At 58.7% G+C, this 10,132-nt stretch overlaps 1 protein-coding gene across 1 annotated transcript in view; it reads left to right on the top strand.

Annotated features, from left to right (window-relative positions):
* Positions 1–1,325: 1,325 nt before the first annotated feature.
* LOC104537496 (receptor-type tyrosine-protein phosphatase V-like) overlaps positions 1,326–10,132 on the top strand; it is a 31,872-nt gene continuing 23,065 nt past the window's right edge. Inside the window, exons 1-10 of the mRNA XM_010180396.1 lie at positions 1,326–1,347; positions 1,435–1,701; positions 2,633–2,902; positions 3,451–3,717; positions 5,229–5,501; positions 6,430–6,690; positions 7,222–7,494; positions 7,934–8,203; positions 8,766–9,035; positions 9,520–9,792. Coding sequence (XP_010178698.1) covers positions 1,326–1,347; positions 1,435–1,701; positions 2,633–2,902; positions 3,451–3,717; positions 5,229–5,501; positions 6,430–6,690; positions 7,222–7,494; positions 7,934–8,203; positions 8,766–9,035; positions 9,520–9,792 — 2,446 coding nt within the window. The remainder of the gene's footprint in view (positions 1,348–1,434; positions 1,702–2,632; positions 2,903–3,450; positions 3,718–5,228; positions 5,502–6,429; positions 6,691–7,221; positions 7,495–7,933; positions 8,204–8,765; positions 9,036–9,519; positions 9,793–10,132) is intronic.

Here is a 10,132-nt window from a genome sequence, read left to right as displayed (position 1 = left end):
GGTGCTCCAGGGGCTCGCTCCACACTGCTCCTCTTTTCCGTGTAAAGGGAGCCCCTGGGCAGACCTCTGGGGCAAGAGCTGTGCTTGTTGAAATCTTTCTTGCCCTGCCAGATCACATGTAAGCCTGTTACAACATGTTGCATGTCATAAATTTTAAGTGCTCATTATTACACGAGTGTCTCGTTAGCACTAGAGCTGCTCTGATGTTTCCCAGAGGCTGACAGGAATAGGGAGCTCCTCCTTACAGCGAGCCTGGGGATGGTGATGATCTGCGGGGGGAGGCGGAGACGGAGCCTGCAAAGGTGACACTGCCAGCCTGTCCCAACAGAGTGGCTCTGTCTGGTTCCTGTGTAGGTGGTTCCTGAGCAGCTCCAAGGGCAGGGTTTCAACACAGAATTTGGCCACTGAGCCACCAATTAGGCAAAGCCCCGTACACTGCTGCTGTGTCTCCAGATATTCTCCATCTGGATGAGACAGCACCGCAGCGTGCTGACCTTGCTGCTGCAGTGGGGCCGAGGCAAGGACACAGCTCAGCAAGGGCTGTGCAAATCTGGCCCCGCATTTCCTCCGTGCACACAGCGTCCTGCTCTTCCCGCATCATCTCTGCACTGAGGAGGGCAAGGCACAGCAGAGCCACCAGGCCCCTGGGTGGCACATTGGGCCCCTGAATGCCCTGCACTGGTGACTCCCTCCAGGCTGTGGTCCAGGCAGGACAAGCCCCAGGATAGTCAGGCCCAGCAGTGGGTCTGGTTTATGTGGGTGCTGCAGGGACTCAGGCTGATCTCTTTACTCTGCCAGTCCAGGTTCAGTTCAGCTCCATCTAGCAGGGGATGGGCTGAAGTCCCAGGGCAGGAACATCCCCTGCTCATCCCCAACAACCCTCTGCTCTGTCCTGCCTGGATCCCTCCAGAGCAGCCTTTACCCTTCTCCTGTCCTAGCGACTGTTGCAGAGAGCTTAACAGCCCCTCTGCCATATCCATCCTGCTCTCTTAATGGCCATGTCGTGCTTCTGCAAGTAGGACACAGAGCACTTCAACATCTTTTGGGGTGCCCAAATCAACCAAGGAAATACTATAACGTACTGTAAGGTGTAATACTACAAGCAAGATATTATACCCAGCCAGGGCAACTTTTCTCCCATAAACCAAGAGCAAAGCATGTGATGGCCTGAAGTCTTTTGGTCTTTCTCCAATGGAAGAGATGCTCCTAAGCATGAAGCGTCTCTTTCATACAGTGCCTTTGATCATGGTATTTTCTGAACCTGCTTGTGTTTTCCAGAGGCTGTTCAGAGCCTTTGGGGTTGAAGGCCCTGATGGGCATTGTCCATGGTGGTGGCTTGGGCCAAGGGTGGGTGCACTGGGGAGCCTGGCCCTGCATGCTGCCCCCCCGCAGCACCACAGCTCCCTGTTGAAGGTTTCGGCTTTGCCTTTGCAGGGACCCTCCTAAACATCAGCGTGAGTGACCACGGCCGGTCGGACTCCCTCCTCCTGTCCTGGGATGAGCCGGAGGCGGGTGCCAAGGGATATTCACTCGCCCTCTCCTCCCTGGAGTCGGGCACACCGCTGCAGAATGGATCTGCTGGACCCAACATCACCAGCTTCTTGTTCCAAGGGCTGAGCCCTGGCATGCGCTATGAGATTGAGGTGACAGCCACGCTGGCCTGCATGGAGACCACCAGCCAGACAGTCACAGCACAGACAAGTAAGGGTTTCCCAGGCACTGCATTGTCAAAGGGTCTTGGTACATGGTCACACTGCTTTGGAGGGTGCAAAGTACAGGTCTGCGAGTCCATGGGGAGGTCAGGTCTTTCATCACTTCCACAAAAATTAGGGTCTTTACCTGGTCCCCAGGGCCCTGGGGGTCGTTCTCTCATTAGTGTGGACGGAGGGTCCTGCCCCTGCACTTTGCATAGCCAGGGTTCAGGCTATATCTTCTGCTGGGATGATAATGGACCAAAGTATGATGTGAACTGCAGAGAGCCGAGGGCTGGAAAAAGTCATGCCTGGAGTTCTAGGAGGATCTACAAGGGAGTAGCATCTGCTTGATGGTTTGGGTACATCTCTGTCAGTCACTGGCGCACCCACCGAGCCTTGACTATGCTGATGCCCAGGACTCGGGAGGAGGGCAGGGCTGGTGAACCCACGCCTCAGGTGAGGATGATTCCCTGCCTGCAGCTCTCCAAAAGATCCTTGGGTAAATCAGTGCAGGTAAAGGTGGAAAATGTGGAAAAGGAGAGTAGAGCTGGAGGGAGGGGGCTGGCCAGCAGACGGGATGGTGTCAGGCAGCAGTGGTGGCTGCAGGGAGCAGGAGCTGGGACTCTTGGGAAGGTGGGTGGCCAGACCCACAGGGCCAGCAGGAACAGAGGACCTGACAGCACATGTAAGAGCTGACAGCTTCACCTTTCTCAGTGTACATCTGTTGTGTTGTCCCTGACCGAGCCCGGTTCAGAGTGACCGTGCAGAGACTGATCCAAAGGGGATGGTGCAGCCCACACAACCTGTGGGGGGACCAGCAGGGAGGTGATGGGGGATGGGGTCCTGTGGAGCTGGCTGGCAGCACCTCACCAGACTCCCACCAGCACTTGAGCACCCTGCAGGTCAGGCATCATGCATCTGTGCCATGTCCGATGCAGGTCCTTCTCCTGTCCGCAATCTGAGCCTGAGCAGCGATGGGAGCCCTGCAGCGCTGCTCGCCTCCTGGACGCACGCCCATGGACAGCGAGACGGGTACCACCTCGCCCTGTACCACAGCGACTCCCAGACGCTGGTGAGAAACGCGTCTGTCCTGCCAAACACCTCCATGTTCCTGTTTGACGGGTTGCTGCCAGGCAGCGAGTACGCCCTGAAGGTCAGCACGCTGGCTGGACCCGGGCAGGCGAGCACCAGTATCCACCAGTGGACAGGTAGGGAGCAGTGGGGGTGCCTGCCCAGGAGGGAAGGGACGGGAGAAAGGGTTTGGCAGGAGGGGTGCAGCACAAGTGTCAGCTGGGCTGGTGGAGATGGGGAGGGTCTCTCGGGATGGGGAGTTTGCAAAGAATGGGGAGCAGCTGGGAGTTTTTCACATCCTCAGTGTGAGCCCAGTGTGCTTGGGCCAGGGGACAACCTTGTCCCAAGCCTTGCAGCTTGGATTTGAGTGCTCCATGTCCCCATGGGAGAAGGGCGGTCTGGGGGTGCTGGCAAAAGGTCCTGGCTGGTGGGAGCTGCAGAAATGTTGCATTACCCGGACTTCCACCCACCTCTGCCCTGGGGCCTGAAGGGGTGTGACAGCATGGAGGGACCTCAAGAGCCCCTCAGCCTGCCTGGGAAGTGACATGGCAAAGCCCTGCCAGCCCTTCAGCTCCCATGCTAGCTTGGAGAGCAGCTGTGGGTGTAGGAAACCCTGGGGATGGAGGGGGTGTAGGGAGTTCCAGCCCCGGTGCTGAACCACATTGCCTCCTGCCTTTCCCCTCAGCTCCCTCCATCCCCACGCAGCTGAGGCTCAGCCCGGGCTCCAGCACCAGCCTCGTTGCCTCCTGGGCGGGCGCTGGAGGGGCCGCCTGGCTGCACCTCGTGCTCCACAACCTCCTCACCCAGACGGTGTCCACCACCTTGTCAGCCAGGAGGGGCCTCACCAGCTACACCTTCCAGCATCTCCACCCTGGCACCCAGTACCAGCTGGGACTGAGCACCGTGGCTGGGCCCTACACGGCCGAGGGTCCCAATGCCACTGCTTGGACATGTGAGTATGATGTCCAGGCGTGGGGGAGGACCTTGGTGGCCCTGGATTTCACCCTGCCTCTAGTTCAGCTTCTGAATCCAGAGATCTCCTGCCAGAGACATGGGTGCAGAGGACAATTCTTCTGCTTGGACCCAGACAAAAGCCACACCAGGACCCAGCTCTGAGGCACTGTGATAGTGGGGCCAGTGAGTCCCTGGGCAGTGCCAGCCTGGGAACTCCCAGTGCTTCTCCCTGGGATGTGCTGGGATCAGCCTGTGGCCTCTCCCAGGGAGGAGGATGGAAGGGCAGCAGATCCCACTGGTGTTTGGTGCCGCTGGGGCTGTGCTCTCGTGTGTCTTGGGGCTGTCCACGGGCTGCAGAGAAAACAGGGGGAAGGGGATGGCAGTTTAGCTGGTTTGAACTGAAGGTTCCTGGAGGGAAATGGAACTTTGGTCCCCTTTGATTGCTGTCGAGGGGATATTCTGGTAGCACTTGATTTTGGTAGCATCCTGGTGGATGTTCCTAAGTGTTGGGTGCTATGCAGACGTATCTGGAAGGTCAAGAAATTGTAGGTAGCCCTCCCACACCCCAGCTTCAACCCAACTTCCTCCACATTCTGGCCTCAGGCTGACAAGGGCCCTGAGAGCAGGTGACTCCCACCACCACGGTCCTGGTTTGCTGCCAACACCGTGCCCATAGCACTGCCAGCACCATACCCATAGCACTGCCATCAGTTCTGACCCTGGGCTTGCTGTCCCAGATGTTCCCAGGAAGACCCAGGGGACATGGAGTGGGCCAACCCAGCCTCCAGGACAGAGCAGGAGGCACGCTGAATGCCAAGAAAGCATTGGCCCTCTCTAGTGAGGAGTGACAAATTATGGAGGTGCCAAGCTGCAGACTCAGGGCTGTTGTGACCCGTCCTGTCCCTGGTCAGGCGTAGGAAGGACCTGGGTGGCACCAGGTGACAAATCTCCAGTCTGGGAGGCTGGAGCCTGCTCGCTGCTGACTCTGCAGCTGGGACTTTGGAAGACCTCCACCCCCAGCTGGTTTGTTTCTGGTGTGAAGTGAGTCTGACTCGATCGCTGCCGTTGCCGTCTGTGACTCTGCCCTGCCTGGCTGAACAAACACGAGTCAGGGGCATCCGGCCAGGAGCTCCGGCCAGGCCAGTTTCTGGGAATATCAGCAAGCTCATGATGGGACACGAATGGAGACGAGGGGGATTTTTAAGCATTTCCCAGCAGGGCTGCCAGCTTTGTCTGGGCAATGCTAGACCAGGAATGGAGGCAACATGCTCCAAAAGGATGTCTAAGGCTGGATGTGACCCTGCAGATGAGGAAGCAGAGCGTAGGGCTCGGGGGTGTATGGGGAAATCTGTCTCTTGCATGGCATCCACTCATGTGGCAGGAGTGGGGCAGGGCAGGGTTGCTGGTGTACCCCAGTCCTGAATTACAGCAAAGACAGCGAGCTCTGGGGTGGGGGTCCAAAGCACCCCATAATCCTGACATGTGTGATCCTGCTCCCTTCCCTTCCAGACCCCCTGAGCCCTGGCAATGTGACCCTGAGCAGCGCAGAGGAGCAGAGCTCCTTGCAGGCTCGCTGGAGCATCCCGGCGGGAGAGAGGGACTTCTACCTGGTGATGCTGCAGGAGGGCGAGGACGGCGCTCCCACAAGGAACATCTCCGTCGGCAGAGACAGCGCTCATGTCACCTTCCACGGACTCAGCCCCGGGAAGCGATACACTGTGCAGGTGACGGCGGTGGCTGGGCCGTACAGGGCATCAGCCCGCAGCACAGCAGCCTGGACACGTAAGCAGAAAGCTCAGGCGCGTCCTTTTGAGGCCATTTGTGCTGTCAGATGGAGAGGGTGGTGCCCGAGGGAGGCAGGTGGATGGGGGGATTGCAGCAGGGGCAGAGTTGGAGCTGTGCATGCAGTGATGCCTGGTCTCGAGGGCAGACTGTGGGTCAGAGCAGCAAAATCTGCTGTCCCACAGCAATTTGTGAGGGTGGACTCAGAGGTCCTTGGCAAATTTCTGCCAGGTAGTGTCAGGCACGAATTGAGACCAGGTCACAGAATCACGGAACGTTAGGGATTGGAAGGGACCTCAAAGCTCATCCAGTCCAATCCCCCTGCCGGAGCAGGAACACCCAGATGAGGTTACACAGGAAGGTGTCCAGGCGGGTTTTGAATGTCTGCAGAGAAGGAGACTCCACAACCTCTCTGGGCAGCCTGGGCCAGGGCTCTGTCACCCTCACTGAGAAGAAGTTTCTTCTCAAATTTAAGTGGAACCTCCTGTGTTTCCTTGAGTCTCCTGTGTTTCCTTATGGCTCCTGTGTTAGGTCCTGCTAACCAACTCAGTAATGTTTGGGCTCAGCATTTGGCAGGCATCAAGGCAGCTTTCCCTCCCTCTGCTCACAGCAGCTGGGTTGTGAAGCACCCACAGTGACCCCAGAGTAGCATCTCCCTGTGCCCAGGCCCACCTGAGTACTCGTGGAGCCACAGCTGGTGCTCAGGAGACCACCCCAGAGCTGCCACTCCAGGAAGGAAGGACTGGAGCCTTAAAGGAGCATGGGGAGACACTCACCCAGCCCCTGGCACCACAGCAGCAAAAGGCTCCCCGTGCAGCCCTGTCTGCCTGTGTTTCGGGGGGGGGAAGGCTGCAGAGTGTGGTGAGAGCACTGCCTGATGCACTGTTCCACGCAGTGATGTGTGTGATCCTGTCCCTGTCCCTTGCAGAGCCACTGCCACCATCTGGTGTGAGTCTGTCCAGCCAGGGGAGCTCCGACAGCCTCCTGGCCAGCTGGGAGGAGGCAGCGGGAGAGGGATACGTGGTGGCCCTCGGCCCCGCAGAGCACCCCGTGAAGAACAGGTCACTGCTGAGCGGTGTCACCAACTGCACCTACGAGGGCCTCCGCCCTGGGACTCTCTATGCCTTTGAGGTCAGCACTGTGGCTGGCCCCTACACATCCCCACCCCGGCGCATTGCCAACTGGACACGTGAGTGCCACAGCCCTTGCCGCGGGGTTAGCACTGGGTCCTGCGGTTCCTCGCGATGCCGTGCCTTGGGGTACTTGATAGCACAGGTCTTCTGCAGCTTCATGCGATACAAGGGCAAAAGGCTCAGGAGGAAAGCAGAGGTGGTGCTGGCTGTTTCTGACCCTGCTCTGTATCCCAACCGCCCAGCACAAGAATCAGCCCAGCCCAGTGCCCTCCTCCTGCCCTGCGGCCGCCTCTCTGTGCCACTGCGTGGGCTGCATCTGCCCTGAACCACCTCTCCACCACCCTGGTTCAGGCCATCCCACCCACCTCCTCCTCCAGCACCAGAGCAGCCATCGCTTACCATGCCAGTTTGAACCCTATGCTGGCCCAGTGTCTGTCAAACCGGTGTGTAGGTGTCAGCAGGGGGGACAGGAGGTTGCCAGAGCACTTGGATGTGGGTTTTCGCAGGGAAAGGGCTCCAGCCCCAGCACATTTGGGATTGCACCCCAGTTGGGGTATATCTGCAACTCTAGACCTTACCCTTCCCAGATCCTTTGTCCCCGGAGCAGCTGACCCTCAGCAATGAGGGTGGCAGCACCTCTCTGCGAGCCTCCTGGAGAGCAGCTCCCGCTGGCAGCACCGGGTACACGGGTACCCTCTGGGAAACCAAGTCCCAGGAGCAGGTCAGGAACGTGACTGTGGGGAACACCTGGACAAACGTCACCTTTGAGGACCTGGTCCCCGGGCGGCAGTATACACTGGAGATGGCTTCTATGGCTGGACCTTACAGATCCCCTGTGCAATCAGCCACAGACTGGACATGTGAGTGTGCTACCCCTACCTCAACCCTGCTGCAAACTGCAGCCCTGTCGTGGACAAGGAGAGCACAAAGCTCACAGCATGGAAGCAAGGGAGAGTGTGGGCCATGTGTGGGGAGTGGGGGAACCAGGGACAGGGGTGCGTAGACAGACAAAGAGTGGAAGGACAACCAGACGCACATTCAGCCAGCTGGGAGCTAAAAGGGTTTTCAGTGCAGGAGAGACCCATCACTGAGTGGAAAACGTTTCCAAATGTCACCCAGCAGGAAAGGTGGGGACCCGCTCCCATGGTTGTTGAGGAACAAAAGCTTAGGCTGCTCCGGGGTTTTATTTCTGACCCAAGGCCACCAGGGACAGGCAGGGGGGGTCCCCAGGACCAGCGCATGCAGGCCCCCACTCCACCACCACTGCCCTTCACCGCCTGGGTGTCTCTTCTCCCTCAGACCCCCTGGCTCCGGCCAGCGTGACCCTGGCCAACACCCGACGCCCGCTGGGACTCTCTGCCTTCTGGGACAAGGCTGCAGGTGATGTGGACCAGTTCCACCTCCAGCTTTACAGCAAGAGCCATTCAGCACAGAGGAACATCTCAGTGGGACCAAACACCCACAACTTCACGTTTCTGGGGCTGTCCCCTGGCATTCAGTACTTCCTGAAGGTGACCGTCCTCGCTGGACCGTACAGATCCTCGTCGCATTTTGCCACCGAGTGGACATGTGAGTGAGAAGTGTCCCCAGCCTCCTGCAGGAATGGGGCATCCTGGCACTGCCTGCAAGACTGGCAGGGACATGGATATGTCTGGAAGAAGGGAGGACTCTGGTGAGACCTGCATGCTCCCTGCCCCTGGCAATTGGAGTGTGTGTCATGGGTTAGGTGCTGTGTGCTGGATTCTGGGCCCCAAAAGACCTTTTTCCCCAGCTCAGGCTTCCCCCAGTCAAGCTGAACCTTCCTAGGTTCATGGCCATGATCTCAAGGCCAGCATGGGACTGGTGGGAGAAGGATGCAAGAAAGGAAGCACAGAGACCCGTCTGGGCTTTCTGCTCCCTGTCCAAGGAGCAGAGCAGCCAACTAGAGAGCTGTGTGCTTTCTGCTCAGTACAGCACCTGCCTGCTAGCAGTGCCCTGGGAACATGTATGGGCAACTTGCATGTCCTACAGGACAACAGAAGAGCTGGCCACTACTTCTCCTTTAGCCTTAGAGGTGCAGACTGTGTCCTGGCTTCTCCAGTCACTTTCCTCCACCATCTCATGGATGTCCATGCTGTGTTTCCCCCCCTAGATCCACTCTCTCTGGCTAATGTGAGCGTGCAGCCTGGCCAGACACCCCAGGAGCTACACGTGAGCTGGGTGGAGTCAGGCGGTGGCAGAGACCACTTGGTACAGCTCTCAGTGGCGGAGTCCCTGTCCATCATCAGGAATGTGTCTGTCCCCCGTGGAGTCACCCAGCTGGACCTGGAGGGGCTGGTGCCAGGGTCCCGGTACCGCGTGGAGATAATTTCTCAGGCTGGGCCTCATCGCACCTCCTCTCAGACTGCCATCGGCTACACTGGTAGGAAGGCAGCTCCTCTGCATCCATCCCATGCCATCCCTGGTACCCAGCCTGGCTCTGACCTGGTGAGGGGCTGGGGACCAAGAGCGGGTCCCAGGGCTGTTCTGCAGGAGGGCCATGAAACCATGTCCCCACAACCCCACTGGTGCCTGTTTCCTACTGAGGATGGTGGCTCTCTTATTGGGACCCTCACTCACACTGAGCCCAGCAGCTCAATGGGGCATGCTGTGAGCCTGTCCAGCACTTTGGGACAAGAGGGTTTTGGGCCATGGTGGTGATACACTGTTGTCACCTGGGACACAGGGAGCAGCTTTGGTTTGAACCAACCCGCTGCTCTCGTGCTAGACAGTATCTTAGATGCTCACTGTCCTGCAGCTCCCAGCTTCACTCCCAAACCAGAGTCAGTCCTGAGCTTCACCCCCAAACTAGAGTCAGTCCTGAGCATCTCAGGTTGGGCCCCTGTAACGCTGTTTCTCTCCTGCAGTCCCACTTCCTCCTCTTCCCCTCTTGGCAAGCCCTGTCAGCACTTCCCCGGCTCTGGTTGTGCAGTGGGAGACCCCCCCCGGGCTGAGGGATGGATATGGGATCAACGTGCATGAGGAGGGCTCCTCTTCACCAGTGAGGGACCTGGAAGCAGGGAAAGACAGCACCAATGTCACCCTGGCACGGCTGGCACCGGGAACTTGCTACCTTGTTGGGATCTGGGCAGTAGCTGGACCCTACCGCTCCCTCCCCAAGAACATCACTGGCTGCACAGGTGAGCACCTGCACCACCCACAGGTGACTTGGATGGGGGCGCCGTGAGGAGCTCCAGAATGGGACAGGGACCAATGTTGGCATTCAGGGAGAGGAGGGCGTCCTGGCCTGGTTCTTGGTGATGCTGGCCTGACCTTGTTGGGATCTGGGCAGTAGCTGGACCCTACCGCTCCCTCCCCAAGAACATCACTGGCTGCACAGGTGAGCACCTGCACCACCCACAGGTGACTTGGATGGGGGCGCCGTGAGGAGCTCCAGAATGGGACAGGGACCAATGTTGGCATTCAGGGAGAGGAGGGCGTCCTGGCCTGGTTCTTGGTGATGCTGGCCTGCAGTCCACT

The sequence above is a fragment of the Mesitornis unicolor genome, unplaced genomic scaffold, assembly GCF_000695765.1.
Source record: "Mesitornis unicolor isolate BGI_N332 unplaced genomic scaffold, ASM69576v1 scaffold5173, whole genome shotgun sequence".
NCBI classification, from domain to species: Eukaryota; Metazoa; Chordata; class Aves; order Mesitornithiformes; family Mesitornithidae; genus Mesitornis; species Mesitornis unicolor.
This window is presented reverse-complemented; position numbering and strand designations above follow the sequence as displayed.